A 16534-nucleotide genomic window follows, 5' to 3' on the forward strand; every position below is an offset into this window, starting at 1 on the left:
GAGGTGAGGGAAACTGACCCTCTCTTTGGCCTCGGATTAGAATGTAGCGTTCTTTGCAAACAGGGACTTCCTCCCACATCATGGAGGCAAGGACTGGATGACCCTATGCTGTCTAACCACTGTCCTGTCATTGGTCATGACACACCTTCCCTGACCCAACCACCAAGTACTGTCCCTCAGCCTAAACAGTCATCCATCATACCTCTGCTGCATGGTGGTTCATAACCAGTGCTCCTCTATGGATTGGCTGGCCATTTCCAGCTGTCCTCACCTCTCCAACAGCTCTCCAAGTGCTGTGACCTCTTTGGCTCTGCCCATCCCCAAGAGCCAAGCAGTGAGGTATCTAGTGCTAATGCCCTGACTATTACACCCAGCAATAGGCATGGACATGGGATGGCTCCACAGGACAAAATATGGGTGTTTGATCCAGCTCCTCCTGCACAGAAGTTCCATGGAAAGTGAATGTTTCATGTAGTTTGGTCTACAGACCACTAGCATAACCCAGGTAGCCTCAGGAAACCCAGCCAGGACCATTATTGATTCTGTTTAAATTTCTACCATGGACTAGAGAGGACTCGGGCTTGCAGAGAATCATGCTAGGCTAAAACCCAATTTTCATTTTTCACATACTCATAACCTAAATCTAATTCAAGGCTATTTCTGGGAAAGAAAAATAAAGGAATTACCTTTTAAAAGAAAATTCAACAAACCCCATGGTTTTTGACACGGTTGGACTGCAAGACAAGACCATTGCTCACACCAAATCTGGGGTAACATAATTCCCTCTTCTCCTTGAGTCCTCGGCTTGGTGTCCCTGCTGAAAGCAGGCAAGATGGCAGGAGATCAGAGCCTTCCTACCAAAGCATCACAAGTGCCAGGCAGCGGGGGCCAGGCCACAAAGCAGGAGGACATTGCCCTTTCCTGGTCTAGTCCTTCCTCTCCTCAAGCAACATGGGAGTAGGATGAAAAGAAGCCCTGTAGCCTTGGAAGCCTTATGGCTCCTTCCTGAGACAGAAGTCTCCCGTGAGTGGAGTCTCCGGGGTGAACCAGGAGAGCCCAAAAGCAAGTCCCCGAAGAATCCATACACAGGAGGAGGAGTGGATATTGAAGGGATCAGGATTCAAGGTCCACAGCCTCACCTACATGTCACACTGAGATAGGAACCTATCATGTCGCTTCTCTAAGCTCCTGTGTCCTCCTATGCAAGGTGAGGACAAGGTCTCTGCCTACCAGGCAGAGCTGTTGGGACTGTCAACGAGCTGGGCTTTACAAAAAAAACGCACACCCCATGCGTCAAGGTAGGATTAGGAGTGGAGCTTTTAGAAGACCCCTTCCCTTCCCGTTCTCTCCCTCTTCTCCCCTGTGAGTGAAGAGCAGGAGGCTCTACAGGCCCCCTGTGTGTTCTAGGGGCTGTCACTCTGTGAGCAGTCAATGCCTGTGTCCTGCACCCTGGGAGACACTGTAGGCCCAAGGCAGTAGTGCCGTGGCTGAAGGGCTGGGGCTGGGTTAATGAAGTATGGATTGACTGGGCTGCAAGCTGATTAGCTCTGGCATTGGGCTTTTCCTGAGCAGTGCCTGCAGAATCAATACTAATCCCTTGATCCCATTAGGGGCTCCTGGAGATCTCTGGGACAAAGTCTGGGCCTCCGTTTCTGCAGAGAGGCCCTGTGTAGGGAAGAGAGATGCTGGGGTTGGGGCCGACACCTCACCATCTTTATCCTCTTTTCAGTCCGCCCTCATCCTTCTGTTCCTAACCCCACTCCCAAGAAGAGCCAAGAATTTCCCCAGTCACCAGGGTCCCCAGCCCCAACCCCTCCTGAGAGGCTGACTGTGATCCCATAGAAAGAGATGTTGTCACTGGTGTTGGCTCCCAGGCTCCCCAGTAATGTTCCACATGCTTCTGCATAAGGATGGAAAGTGTTTCATTGGTGTTTGCTTGTTTGTTCTTTTGTTTGTCTGTTTTATGACACTGGGGATTAAGCCTAGGAACACACACACACACACACACACACACACACACACACACACACACACACACACACACAGCAAGAATTATCTCACTGAAAATAACACTGCAACCCACAGTCTGGAAGACACATCTTCATGGGTTTTCTAATTAAGAAGCTAACTATGTTACAGAATTACTAGGCATAAAGGCTCGATGCACAATTAATACTTTTCAAGTGGAGATCAATAAGCCCATCTTCAGATACCAGGGCCATTGTTTAAATGCCTGTGGGCTCAGAAGAAAGCCATTCTGTCTCTGTAGAATTGGTCAGCCTTGAGTCCAACTTACACATCACCCTGGCCCTCTTGGGCCAGCTGTTACTATTCCTCCAGCCTTGGATGATAAGAGCTCTTCATTTTGATCCCCCAATACCCCTGGTTTTTATCTGTAGCCCACAGCACTTTGAAGCCTGCAGAAACAAATCCTGTGACTAGCTCTCCCCAACTATCTCCAAGGTCGTGTGGGCTTTCAGCATGACCCAGTTCCATAGGGAGCTGTAATGGCAGCCCTCTGAAACTGACTCTGAACTGGATGCACACCTGATGCATGCCTCGTGTAGGACATGTCTTCATCCTCATGGAGCCTAATCAGCATAGCTTCAGGTTGTTAAAATAGCAGAGCTGAAAACTCATTAGAGTTATTCCAGTCAACGCCCATGCTTTAAAGCTAAGAGTAGAGGTCAGGGGGGTAAGCAGTGTGAACGGTCACCCCTGGTGCCCAGGACATGGGCTGTCACTCTCCCAGCTCTTGCTCTTCATCCCATGGCCATCCCTCAATGAGCCTTACCCATTGCACACACAATATAACCTTTGTCCCTGTTCATGGGATGCTTGGAGGACACTAGGGGAATGGAGGCTGCTCGTGTCTGCACTTGCTGGACAGAGGGGCCAGCAGTCACTGGGGTCAGTCAGGAGGATGTATGTGAGCAACGACATGGGAAAACATGAATGCAGCAGACCCTCAGCTCCCACACCTCTCCACACAGACATGTCCTATCTCACTGTAAAGCCCCATTCAGCCACCTGTTTCTCAAACACCATTCTTTTCCACCTTACCGCCTGCCTTCTCCCAGCTTTCTGTTGATTCTTCTGCCTGACCCAGTCAAGACTCTAGAAACCATTCTGAGGTCTGTGCTGACGCCACTGACAATCACCACATTCCTCCTGTCCTAGGCTGAAATTATAGTCTTCGTGTGACAAGCCACCTTGGTCTCAGAGTCCAATGTAGGGACAGTCCCAACCCCTGGCTTCCTGCCTATACCCAGGCACCATTGCCAGTAGACCCATCCCCTGCTGGCCAGATGGTGTTCTCCAAGTCTGGGGGCATTCTCTGCTCTACTTAATAACCGCCTGGTAATTAGCTCCACGATTTTGCCACTATGCTTATAATAGCCTCCATTAAAGTTATGGGGTTTTCAAGCTGTAATGGCTTCCAAAGTAATTAATGCACAACTGGGTTTATTGCTAAGTTTATTTTTAGAGCTTGTCTCTCTGTCTACCCTCCCTTTTCTTTCATAGATTTTTTTTTTGACCAAAGGAAAAAAAATGTGATGGAATCAGACACTCCTAATGCCCCCCTACATCATGCTCATATCCTTCTCATTGTCTCTTCCTGTTTCTTCCTCCTGTTACAGCATCCGGCAGATATTGGAACTCACAGTTCAGGGAGCTATGGTAGAGGAAGGTGGCTCTTAAGCCAGTGTTTATCCAGGCAACAGCTTCCAGCCACATGGCCTCGATGTAATTCCAATTCCATCATTTCGTCTCTGACCAGGGGCAAATTGCTTACCCATCTTGCTTCAGTGAATCCAACTGCAAATAGAGACACACCAGTACCTGCCTCTCGGGGTAGCCATGAGTACAGAGCAGAGTAGACAAGTAAACACTGTCGGCTATCTTTGTCACTGGACACCATGAATGCTATAGGAAAGCTGGTTATTGAGAGCAGTGGCCCAGACAGACACAAGTGGGAGCTGAGTGAGCCACAGGTCCAAGCAGCTGCCCAGAAGAAGAGGCATGAATGCAGGAAAGCCCTCACGGGCTGAGGTCAGGTAGTGATCATCTTCTTTCTTCTGTTTTTCCCAACCTGGACTCAGAACCTTCACCCACAGCAGAGACCTTTGAAAACCAGACATTTCTGCAGCCCTGGCCACATCTGGCCTCCCTGTGCGGTCTGTAGTCTGTTCCTGCAAGAGAATAGCTTACAGAGGACAGGAGGGATTTGCTCTGTAGTTCTGGAGGGCGAAGTGTCAGAGCATGGTCTTGTGAGGACCGAGTGCTGCTTCTGCTCACAGAGGAAAGCAGAAGGGTGAGTGGCAGCCATGGAAGAGAGGGGGCCTGAGGGGTGCCCCTGCTTTAGAATAACATCCTCTCGAAGGAGTGAGAAAGACATTAGCCCCTCTTAATTACATCATCAGCTCTTAGAGACCTCACCTCCCAACAATGCCACAAGACAGATCTCGACCTGTATTTCCAAGGGGAGACAGGACATCCACAGGGAGCTGCAGGGGCTGCTGCGCATGGCTCAGCATCTGCTCCTTCCTGGGTGCCCCACCCTCGGCTTATAATGTGGCATTCAACCCTCGGGTCTCATTCCCTACGGAATGGGGTGGTGGGCAGCGAACACCAATTCTGGAAGCTGTGAGCCTTTCGTGAGAAGGACCGGGCGTGGGGTGCTGGCTCCCCCAGGGTGGTGCCCTTGAACAGAAAGCAAACCTTGGTCTCCCAGAAGACACTAGGACTAGCAGAGAGAAGTTGTGAGAAGCAGAAAAAAAAAATGCATACTGTTTCCAAAACTGGGTCACAAAATGTTCTGGTTGGCCATAACTCTCAACCTTGGCAAGAGACCAGGAGCACATGTGGGCTGGGTGGGGCAGACAATATGGCCTCTGGGGTGACTGTCAGGGTGACTGTCTATCATATAGTGATGGACTTTGGCATGATGAGCATGGTGAGGGGCCAGCTTTGGGCACAGCAGCATCTGCCCAGGAGGGAAGGGAGGAGGAGAGGGAAAGGCTGTGATCATTCCCAAGGGAGCTAAGAGCTGGCTACACTTAACTCTTCTGTCACAGGGGAGAGTGAGTTTCCAAAGAAGTGTCTACCAGCATCTCCTCTGCAGAACCTGGAGTGAATTCCATCAGGTTGCTCTACAGCAAGGGTCTTTCTTGGGGCTCTCACTGCTACCGTTTTTGAGAAGTGTCTCCCTGCTACCTGGCAGCTCCTCAGAGAACAGCCCTCTCTCCCTGCTGATAGCCAGCTCTGACGTGAGGCTCATCCTGTGAGGAGAAGGTGCCCAACAAGAATTCCCTACAGCCATAAACAGAGGAGGGCTCTGTAGTGTCTGAGCGAGTTAAAGATTAGATAGTTATAGTTATAGTTAGTTAAAGATTAGATAGTTATAGTTAGTTAAAAATTAGATAGTTATAGTTAGTTAAAAATAGAGTTTTCCCTGTTAAGAATTTCAAAAAAGAAACTCATTAAAGAGATGTAAAGTACATAAATTTGACAAACATTATAAGATAGTTCTCTGTTAATAATATAAGTTAGGATAGAAAGTGATTACTTACCAAAATAGGATAGATAATAAAATATTTTCTCTGAGTTTATCAAATGCAAATGGACTAGACATTGTTGAGGTATTTATTGCTTGTATATATTGTATATAGTTATTGTACTTATTGTATATAGTTTTTTTATATTAATTATAACTTTTTTCTTTTTATTAGAGTAAAAGGGGGAAATGTGATATTTTATTTGTGCTAAAATGTGATTTTATTTGTATGTTAATAAATAAAGTTTGCCTGGAGATCAGATGTCCACACCCTCTACATCAGTCATAGCACACACCCTTAATCTGATCACATGGCAGGCAGAGTCTCTGTGTGGTCAAGGACACATCCAATCATGGTGACACACGCTTTTAACCCCAGGACCAACCATAGAGACCTGGAGGTCTGTATAGACAGACAGTGATGAGGAAGTGATGTGGCTGGGCTTAGAGCCAATGAGAAGGCAGAACAGGAAGGCAATAAAAGCACAGGTTAGACAGGACAAAGCTCTCTCTGTGGAAGCTACTGCATGGTGGTAAGCTAAGGCTAGTCATGGCTATTTGCTCTGATCTCTTTGGCTATTACCTCTACATTTGGCTCTATGTTTCTTACTTAATAAAACTGTTTAGAAATTCGTCTACAGGGCCCTTAGGTCACTTCCTCACGGTGTCCAATCTTAACCACTTCTGCTTACCTACCCTTGAAGGAGGCCTCACTCTGACACTGGGCCAGAGCTGTGAAGAAACCATCTATGCTAATACAATTACAGCAGCCAACGTTGCTGGTACATTTCTTTCGGGGCCCAAACCCTGAGTGCTTTCTGAGAATTGATTCATTTAATTCTGAGAGCAGCTTTGGAAAGCAGGTGGCTGATCAATCATTGATAGACTCGTGCAAACTTGATAGAACTGTCCCAAGGCCACAGCTCCTGCGTGGGCCAGTTAGGATTAAACCAAGGCATATGTTTCTCAAGTCTGTGTCTTTAGGCAACCTATCCTACTGTTCCTATACATGCCTGCATGTGAAGGGGAGGGCACAGGCTCATCCAACTGGGCAGCTATACAGGAAAGGCTCTGGGGAGAGAGATGCTCTGTTGAGAAACTCTGGATACTGTGGGTCTGGAGTAGGCCAGCTTCTGTGATCCGTGTCCACATTCTGGCCATCCGCCACTGCTCTCTCTTACAGGTATCAACCTCGGAAGGTTCCTGACCCTGCCCTGGACTACTTACTGCCCCTTCGCAGACTCCCGCCAGGCTGGACTCTGCAAACTTGCTTCCACAATGGGTGGGTGTGAGCGCTGGTGAGAGTTACTGGCCAGTGTTCGGCTTCTGCCTCCCTGTGCCTGGCCGGCCGGCCCATGCCTGTTCTTTTCTCCTTTGTGCTGCCGGCGCTCCGTGGCCACTCTCCCCTGACCTTACCATCGCTCAGGTAATGAGGAGCTGTGGGTGCAGCCAGCCTTGGAGATGCCGAAGAGACGGGACATCCTTGCGATTGTCCTCATCGTGCTTCCCTGGACTCTGCTCATCACCGTCTGGCACCAGAGCAGCCTCGCGCCTCTGCTTGCTGTGCACAAGGGTGAGCCCAACCCCACTCCCACCCTGGCCTGGCTCGGGTCCTAAAAGCTATCCTGCTATCATTCTTCTTACACCTGGGCCCTGATCTTACCTTGGGGGAATTTGGGCCCTCTAAGACTCCACTGAAAGCCTCCTCCTCCCCCTCCTCCTCCTCTGCTCCCCATCTCCCCACACACATTGTTTTAAGTACCTGGGATTTGTTACAATCAAGTATGACACAATCCAGACAGACAGCAAGTCAACTGGCTTGAAAAAGTAATCTGTTACTCAACGGCTCTCAAGAGGAGTGGGTAGACCATGATACGCAAGGCAACATGGGGGGGGGGAGCACTGGGGCCCTGGGTCAGTAAGCAGAGAGTGAAGCAAGCTGGGACAGAACCTATAATGTGGTCATTTCAGATAAAAAGGAAAAAAAGGCCATATGAGCAGCTAAGCAGGCTGAGAAGTGGACGGTATAGTCAGAGTGTCCTTTTTCAAGACGGGGTATTACTAGATAGCTCTGATTGGCCTCCTACTCACTGTGTAGCACAGACTGGCTTCAAACTCCTGGCAATCCTTCTGCCCCAGCCTCTCAAGTGTTGAGACTACTGGTACACATCATCATGCCAGGCTCAAAAGGGGATAGATTGGATGATTTCTGTGGACTTTTGGACATTAGGGTGGGCTCACTTGCCCTGTATTTGGGTCTTGGGTGATTTAGGCCAGAGGAAGATTGGCTTGTAGGTTGTCTGATGAAGATGCAGGAATGCGGTCAGTTGTTTACTATTTCTTAGGAAGGGCAGACCCTTCTAAAGTCCACAAAGCTCTGAACTGTCAAAGCAGTGTCAAATTTTAAATGATTAAAACAGGATTAATGTTTATACAAACACGTGTACCCAGATCCATAGTACTTAAGGAGGGGTCACTCAACAGGGGTGCTACGGAAGGAGCAGAGTTTTGGCCTCTATTGTGGAGTGTGAGGGGATTTTTTTTTTTTTTTTTTGCTTTAATTTTGAATTGTTGAGGGGCAACCCCAGGCTTGCAGCATGGTAGGCAAGTGCTGTACCTATAGGGCTATATCCCAGTTTGTATTTGCGCTACAGAACCTTTCAAGGACAGCAAGTCATTTGCCCCCTTTTTTCTGCTTAAGAGACTATCTGGGCAAAGGCCTGAAGAGACAAAGAGTCTCCCGAGAGCAAGGGCAAGAGCTGGGATTAGAACAATGCCCCTTGGGCTCTGAGTCCTGAGTCCTCTTTTTCACTCACACCCGAACCTCCACCCTCAGACCTTCCTTGCCTCCCACATCTGGCTACCTCTCATTCCTTACTAAAGCCACCTTCTGCCCCACCTCGCTGTGACAATCCCAGGGGGCAGCCAGAGTCAGAGACCTCAACTGCTGTGGCTACAACAGCATACAGATCACAGCCCATGCTGTGCTCTCCACCAGGCAATGCACTCAGTCCTTAACCTCCCTGCAGTTCCTCAGTCGTCCTGTGGTCCCACCGCCCTTGCTGGGGCACTCTGGTTCTCTACATGATGTCATCCCCTGCTCATGACCCCAGCGCCTCCCTTTGGGGCTTGTCAGTTTTGAATCACTGTTATCCTGTGAATACCTCATTCCAGAGGGGTTAAAACTACCATATATAAAATGACATAATGTCTGTCGTCCTCTTGGCAGAGGGAGGGAGGGTCAGAGACATCTCACCAAGAGCCTTTTAGGATTCAGGGTTGGCAAAAAGCCCTGGAGCCAGGGGGAAGGACAGAGTTCAGGGTGGAGCCACACCCTAACATATGGAGAACTTCCCCAGGACCCGGTCTTCTACCTGTTTAGGATGATCTGGAGAACAGAGGGCTATACAAAAATGGCTCCAAATCTTCACCCTCAACCCCAGTTTCCAAAATATTATTGGCTACCAGATAAATGAATTCTTGCATCCTGCTCAGAATATCCTGGACATTATCCCCTTTTCCTTAACGTTTCTTTTCAATTAAACCCCAAGGTCCCCTTTGATGAACTACATCTGTCAGTCTTCCTGTTCCCCACTCACTCAGCATTTGATCTATGGCCTGGGTAACAGACTCTATGTCCCTGGCAACGTTAGCTTGTAAGCAGTCCCTGGGAGACAAACGTGGATCACTAGGGTTCATCTGCACTGGATTCCACATTTTGCAAGCCTTGTTGTTAATGGTGATGGCAGGACACTAGGCCAGAACAAGGGAGCCATGGCCCAGGATCCCCTATGTCCACATGCCAGCCCTTCCATGTGGCTTGCTTATGTCATCCTCACATAAATACGCGGAGCTACAAGGAAGCAGGCTGGCTAGTGTCCTGCACAGGAGCTGACAGTAGCTGTGCCTAGTAGTGGTCCAAGCCCTTGATGTGTGTAGTCATCTATACAATAACTCCATCAAACAGATGCTGTTAGCATTAGTTAGTATTATTAGCTCCATTTTATGCCCACTGAAATCAAGGCACCAGAAACTAATAAACTTGTTCTAGACCATGCAGTTAGTCACAGCAAACAGCAGCGTCTGAGCCTGCGTTTCCAAGTCTGCCCTCTGGCCATTTCCATTCCTACTGAGATACGTATGAGCGTTGAGCACTACACTGTGTCTGACTCATGAATCCTTCAAGCCCAAAAGCATAACTTGGAGATCGGGGAGTTGATGCAAACGAGAATGCCAACAGCCCTGATTGCTCCTCCTGCCAGGTTCCCCAACCAGGAAAATGTTCCAGATGTGAGAAAACCTTGGTCCTCAGAGCTGCCCCAACTTGAAACAGGTTACTTTCAAAACATTAAGGAAGTAATGGCTCCCCCTTCAGGCTGTGAGCATGTGGCCAAAGAATAGGCTTTTGCAGGTGTGGCATCCTTGGGGTGCAGATTCAGAACTACTGGATGCTAGGACAAGAGAACTGTTCATAGGTACAGAGAGCCAAATGAATGTGTCTAGAAAGCACTAATTAGGCTGGATGTGGTGGTGGACTTTAAATCTAGCCCTCAGGAGACAGAGGATCTCTGAGTTCAAGACCGGCCTAGTGTACAAAGTGAGTTTCAGGACAGCCAGAGCTACACAGAGAAACCCTATCTCGAAAAACCAAAACAACAACATCAATAATAATAATAATGTAGTAATTGGGAGATTGACATCAGACTAATTGGGAAACATAAACAAGTCTCTAACGAAAATGGAAGAATGTCTAAACTCAAATGACATTCAGGATTCAACCCCTTACTGGTAACTATGAGTAAAACCCACCGGAACCAAATGCAGGAGCTAAATGCTATGTTGTGTTTCAAAGTCCAAAGAACAGCTTGCACAGGACAAAAGAGAAAGGTCTCACCTGACTAGACGGTTTGTGGGAAACCTGAAGTTCCTTTTGAGATTCAAATTGTGCTGTAGCCACCCACTCCCACCACTTCCTGGCTCTGTGGAATCCACACCACAGAACATATTAGGCAGAGGCTTTGGAGGTGACAGTCAGGACATTGTCATTTAAAACCTTGAGGAACTGGAGATAGATGACTGGAAGGTGGCCAGCTGCATCCAAATAGCTACAGGCATGTTAAATATGGGGGGGGGGGTGTCATTTGTATGTCATCCCAGGAATCCAAACTAGGAAAATTTTCATGAGAGTGCCAGGACCACGGGTTAGAACCTCAGGTCTATAGATGGAAGCAGTTCTTCAGAGGGGCAGAGGACAGGACTGTCTTGGAAGGGTGGGTGACTTTGAAAGCCCTGTATCAGAGCCAGGCCAGCGCCCTCGTCCCCCACCCCCTCCCCGCACCGCCTTCTCCCACCTCTGCAGATGAGGGCAGTGACCCCCGGCGTGAGGCACCACCCGGTGCAGACCCTAGGGAGTATTGCATGTCCGACCGAGACATCGTGGAGGTGGTGCGCACAGAGTACGTGTACACGAGGCCGCCACCGTGGTCCGACACGCTGCCCACCATCCACGTGGTGACGCCCACCTACAGTAGACCGGTGCAGAAGGCAGAGCTGACGCGAATGGCCAACACACTGCTGCACGTGCCCAACCTGCACTGGCTGGTGGTGGAGGACGCTCCACGCAGGACACCCCTGACAGCGCGGCTGCTGCGCGACACTGGCCTCAACTACACACACCTGCACGTGGAGACACCCCGCAACTACAAGCTGCGAGGTGATGCCCGAGACCCTCGTATCCCACGGGGCACCATGCAGCGCAACCTGGCCCTGCGCTGGCTGCGGGAGACCTTCCCACGGAACTCCACTCAGCCAGGCGTAGTGTACTTCGCCGATGATGATAACACCTACAGCCTGGAGCTCTTTGAAGAGGTGCACTAGGGACCAGAGGAGAGAGCGTGGTGGGTGGGGTTCAAGGAGACTGGAGGATGTGGGGCCCAGACCAAGAGAGGAGCAGAGGGTAGTCCCCATGAGGGGACGCCATGGCATGCATAGACACATACAGGAAACCTCAGGCTGGACTCACTCACACTGCAGAGAACCAGGGAAAGAAATGGGGTAAACCTCAGAATAGGTTAAAGGAACCCAGCCCATTAAAAGGAAGTCTGTTGAGGCTTGTGACTCCCAAACCCTAGTCCTGGCCTTGGAGGTTTGTTCTCTGAAAGAGACCTTTTTATGGGATCACTTAACATGGCCACCAGAAACCTCTTGGGTGGACAGTTTGAGCATGCCTGTTTTAAAGTGACAAGATCGAAAGATTTTGTCACCAGGCCATATTGAGAAGGTGACCAACATCTTGCCTGAAAGATGTCTTGAATGCCTAGGTAAGATTCATCTAGGGATTCCTCTAGAGATCAGTGGCAAGAGGTCTGGAGATCTGACTAGGAGGGACCCACACACATCATACACTCATTAAGTGAAGTGATCTACCTCCTGTGGGGATGGGTAGCATTTTCATCCTAGACCCATATCCTGACTCAGGTTCTCAACTTCTAGATGCGCAGCACAAGGAGGGTGTCCGTGTGGCCTGTGGCCTTCGTTGGTGGCCTTCGGTATGAGGCCCCAAGGGTGAACGGGGCAGGGAAGGTGGTTGGCTGGAAGACAGTGTTCGACCCCCACCGGCCATTTGCAATAGACATGGCTGGATTTGCTGTCAACCTGCGGCTCATCTTACAGCGAAGCCAGGCCTACTTCAAGCTTCGTGGTGTGAAGGGAGGCTACCAGGAAAGCAGCCTCCTTCGAGAACTTGTCACCCTCAATGACCTGGAGCCCAAGGCAGCAAACTGCACCAAGGTGAGACCCTCTTTAGAACTGGTGGCTAGTAAGGCAAGCACTCCCAGGTACCTCTAGACCTTCTGTAGATCCAGGGGGAAGAAGAGGCCTCAATAAAGCTTTGTCAACCATCCCCACCCAGGATGGTAGCTTATTGTAAGGTGGCCACAGTGCTAAGCAGGGAGATGGGGAGGGGTTTCTATTGAGGAATCCCAAGGATCACTGGCTCTCCATAGAGACATCTGTGTTCCATGACCCCTGCTGAGTATACACACGCATACACTAAGGCAAGTGTACACATGCATACATGCACATATGCACAGCATGTGCACAAATGTACATAGGCATGCATACAGATGTACATAGATAGAAATACAAAACAGTTACAAAAAACTTGATGGGGCAATGGTAGAAAGGGAAAAGACAGAAGAAATACTTGCAGGGTGTGGCAGGGAGCCAGGAGGTGGCGGAATAAGCTGGGCACATGCACCACTCATTTTGTGTCTCTGGCCATGCAGATCCTGGTCTGGCATACACGGACTGAGAAGCCAGTGCTGGTGAATGAGGGGAAGAAGGGCTTCACCGACCCCTCGGTGGAGATCTGAGACTGAGCATGCAGGTAGGAGAGAAGGCCAGAGTATTCAGGGCACTGGACAAGCAGCACGAGTCTGGGAACCAGCCTCCATCTCTGAGGGCTTTTCCATTTGCTCCTTAATTGTGGGAGGACAAGACCACTGTGGGCAGAAGCGTGGCCCAAGTCCCCTTCCCACTGAGCCCCCAAGAACTAACCAGCAGCTTTCGTGCGCACAGCTGGGTCCTCCTGCATCGCCTTCTCTCACTGTGATGGTCGTGCTGGCTGTGATGTGTGACCCACAGTGAGGGAAGTTCTCACCTGGGTCTGTGGGTTACTTCAGACACAGGGCTGTGGTGAGGACACACTACACCAGATCAGTGGCCCCGTGGCTTTTGGTAACAGATGAAGGAGCGCACTGAGCCGGAACCCTGGAACCCACACCACTGCCAGGCTACCGTTTCCTGTCTCAACCTGGTGTCACTTCTCTGTTCCTGATTGTTTTATATGTAGAATGGGCTGCCGGGGCACTGAAATCAACCTGTGGCACATACAAACCCTATGTAATAGTTCTTCGTTTCGAGTGTTTAAATCCCATGGGGGTAGGCCACCATATTTACCTACACTTTAGGGGTGACAGTGATGTTCAGAAAAGAAGCTCAATGAGGTGCCTAAAGTGACACATTAGCCCACGTATGCTAAGTGTTTTTGAGGGGCTTTTTGTGATCTTGCCTTTTGGGAGCACCACTCTCCGGGTTCACTACTCCAGACCCAGCCACAGATCCAGGGGCTCATACCAGACAAATACTTTGATTTTTGTCGCAGGACACCAGCAGCCACCATGTCCTTGGGACTACAGGGAGGGAGTCATCCCTGAACTTAAAGTCCTTGGCCAGTGCCTCTTAGAATGTGTCAGGACAGACATTCATCCCACCTCCTGCCCTCACTGGGTCACTGGAATATTCTCCACCACTTGCTTTTCAAAAACGTCTCTGAGGGGAACCCAGAGAAGCTCTGTGGAGTCCCCTAGGGGCTCAGGGTTGAGCAGTCTGTCCTGCTTGCCCCAGCTCCACCTTGCCCCAGGCTGATACCTGCCTTGTTCCTACTCTCCCCACACAGGAATCTCCTTCTCAGACCCTGATCTTGGCCTTCCATCCTCTCCCATGGCTGATAGTCACACTGGGGCAGACTCCTGAGGAGCAGCATCACCTCCTGTCTATTCTGAGGGCTTCCAAGAAAGCTCAGCTAGATGCCAGGATTAAAAAAACAAACAAAACAAAACAGAGAATTTAAGCACAGAATTCCAGACCTGTTCTCTCCATCAACATGGCCAAAGGCTTAAGAGACCCGAGGGCCGAGGGTTCCAGCGGCCAGCAAAGCCTGTGCTCAGCACACCTCCTTGGAAGCTCCCTGCATTGATGGGGCTGTGTAAGCAGGTGACCCTGCCTTGGAGTGATGCTGGAGCTGAGGGAGGTCAGAAAACCCCACTGTCGAGTGCAGCATGGCTCTCCATGGCACCCTGCTCTTGGGCCCGGCATGACTACACAGCATGTGCCCAGCCAGGACATTGTGAAGACCAGAGAGCAGACCGGGGCATGAAGGTGCCCCAGCATTCCTCATTCACACCTGGTCTTCCTCAGAGCTGCTCCCAAATCAGAAATACCTCTGGCTGTCCTCTGGTTCATGTTTACAGGGCATAAGGCTGTCTTGGATCCCACCTGACACCCAGCCCTGCATCGGGGGAGCCTGGGCCTACCTACAGCTCCCCCTGTACCTCAGGCTGTGGGAGAGCAAAGGCCCTTCCCATGTCCCTCAAGCCTCCTGTGCCAGAACTGGCAAGGTGGTGGGCCTAGAGCCAGCACAGGTCACCGACTGACCTGGATAAGAACCACATCACCCCAATGTCCACACTGCCTCTCCAATACCCCTGGGCTGCAATGCCCCTTGCCTGGCTTGGACTAGGGAGGCCAAATGCCCTCTTCCCAGAACCTGAGAATCACAGACCTCAGGACTGGAGCTAACAGTAATAGATAAGCAGAGCTCTTCCTGAGAAAGTGAGGCCCAGCAACCACAGCCCTTCCCTGCACTGATTCCTGTGAGGGGTGCATGAGCAAGCAGGGGACTGAGACAAGAGCGGGAAATGTTTGAACACTGAAAGGAAAGGAGACGAGCACACACTCACTGCTTTGGAAATTACTCTATCGTACACAAAGTGGGAAAGCTTGCCAAGCCAGCCCGCCTCGTGCCCACTGCCCCTTCTCCACCCCAGAGAAAACAGTATGCCCAGGCTGTTGCCCCCACCCATCCAAGAGACACAGCTGCCTGGGTGCCCAGCATCTGAGAGGCCCCTGGCTCTGGCTAGATGGCACCCTCTGGTGGTCATCTCACTCCAGCTCCTACAAGTTGGAAGCACAATGTTCCTCCCAAGTGGGGAAAAGGAAAGGGCACAAGCCCACTGAAGAGGTGTTTATTTTTTAACCGCTAACAGCTCTCCCCCTCCATTAAAACTTATAGGACAAGCCCGAGAGTCATTCAGAACCCACTCTTCGGTGGGTAGGACTCAGTCCACACATCTAACATTCAGAGAATAGCATCGGCTGCCTATTTTGAAATGGATTTTACTTCCCACAGCCTTCAGGAAACCATCTGATGGGATTAGATCCCACAGCCACCTTGCAGGATATCCCCCCCCCCCAACCATTGACACTTTGGATGTTGCTTTGGAAACTGACCCCTTGGCATCAAATGGGTGGCATGGGAGAGGGAGGAAATGGGCACAGGGCATCTATCCGATGAGTGGATTTATGTCTGGGCACTCTACTGCTCATTCATAGAAACGGACAGTGAATGCCAAGGTCAAACCAGCTGCTGAGGCTGCCTTCTTAGCCAAAACCCAGCGCTCCTTTTTAGGAAACTGAAAAGGAAAAACAAAATGGGGATCTTATTATTATTATTTTTGGGCAGATGCTAGCTCAGTTGTTTTCATCTAATATCCTCTCTTAGCTGCATGTGTATTTATTTATAATTACGACCCTGGTGGACTGCAGCCTCCACCTTTGTTGAGAATGAATGTGTGACGGATCAGAACTGGGTCCATGTTGACACCTTGTTCTCCAAACCCAGGCTGTTCCCTGCTCCCTCGCTGGAAAGCCCCACCACAGAGGAGTCAAGCCAGGGGTTTAGGAGCTCCACAGGCAGAGGCTGGTGTGAGGGTGGAGCCCAAGCTGCTGCACCATCTGGGCTGTTTTAATTTAACTATTTAATTTGTTTTCAAAATTAAAAGTCAAATATGGTTTTTAACAGTTGTAATCCTCTTCAGCCTTGCCTTATTTTAGTCTCGTTTATTAATTTAACCATCCAACAAATATTTGCCAGATGCCTGCTATGAATAGACATTCTTCTAGGAGCCAGCACACAGCAGTCTTCATGGGGCCCACCCACCAAACCCAGGAGACAGACAATGGCACTCCTGTAGCATTTCATGTGTGAGGTGCTGTAAGAAGAGCAGAGTTTCTGGGGGAGATAAGGGGTAGCAATGGGATGGGCTGAAGTTCCATAAAGCATGGAAAGAAAGGTCTCCCTCATGCGGGGACCTTGAGCAGAACAGCAGCATGCCAGCATGCAGCTGACGCAGACAA

At 50.0% G+C, this 16534-nt stretch overlaps 1 protein-coding gene across 4 annotated transcripts in view; it reads left to right on the plus strand.

The window, feature by feature from the left end:
* B3gat1 (beta-1,3-glucuronyltransferase 1) overlaps positions 1-16201 on the plus strand; it is a 28691-nt gene extending 12490 nt beyond the window's left edge. For 2 of the 4 annotated variants that reach the window (XM_006976582.4, XM_042280585.2), the window contains exons 2-7: positions 6741-6839; positions 6984-7130; positions 10917-11425; positions 12050-12346; positions 12844-12944; positions 14016-16201. In XM_006976582.4, coding sequence (XP_006976644.1) covers positions 6836-6839; positions 6984-7130; positions 10917-11425; positions 12050-12346; positions 12844-12930 — 1044 coding nt within the window. In that variant the 5' untranslated portion in view covers positions 6741-6835 and the 3' untranslated portion in view covers positions 12931-12944; positions 14016-16201. Of the gene's footprint in view, positions 1-6740; positions 6856-6983; positions 7131-10916; positions 11426-12049; positions 12347-12843; positions 12945-14015 lie in introns of those variants that run through there. The other 2 variants (XM_042280586.2, XM_042280587.2) reach the window with 2 other exon arrangements.
* The last annotated feature ends 333 nt before the right edge of the window (positions 16202-16534 follow it).

This window comes from Peromyscus maniculatus, chromosome 7, assembly GCF_049852395.1.
Source record: "Peromyscus maniculatus bairdii isolate BWxNUB_F1_BW_parent chromosome 7, HU_Pman_BW_mat_3.1, whole genome shotgun sequence".
In the NCBI taxonomy this organism is placed as follows: domain Eukaryota; kingdom Metazoa; phylum Chordata; class Mammalia; order Rodentia; family Cricetidae; genus Peromyscus; species Peromyscus maniculatus.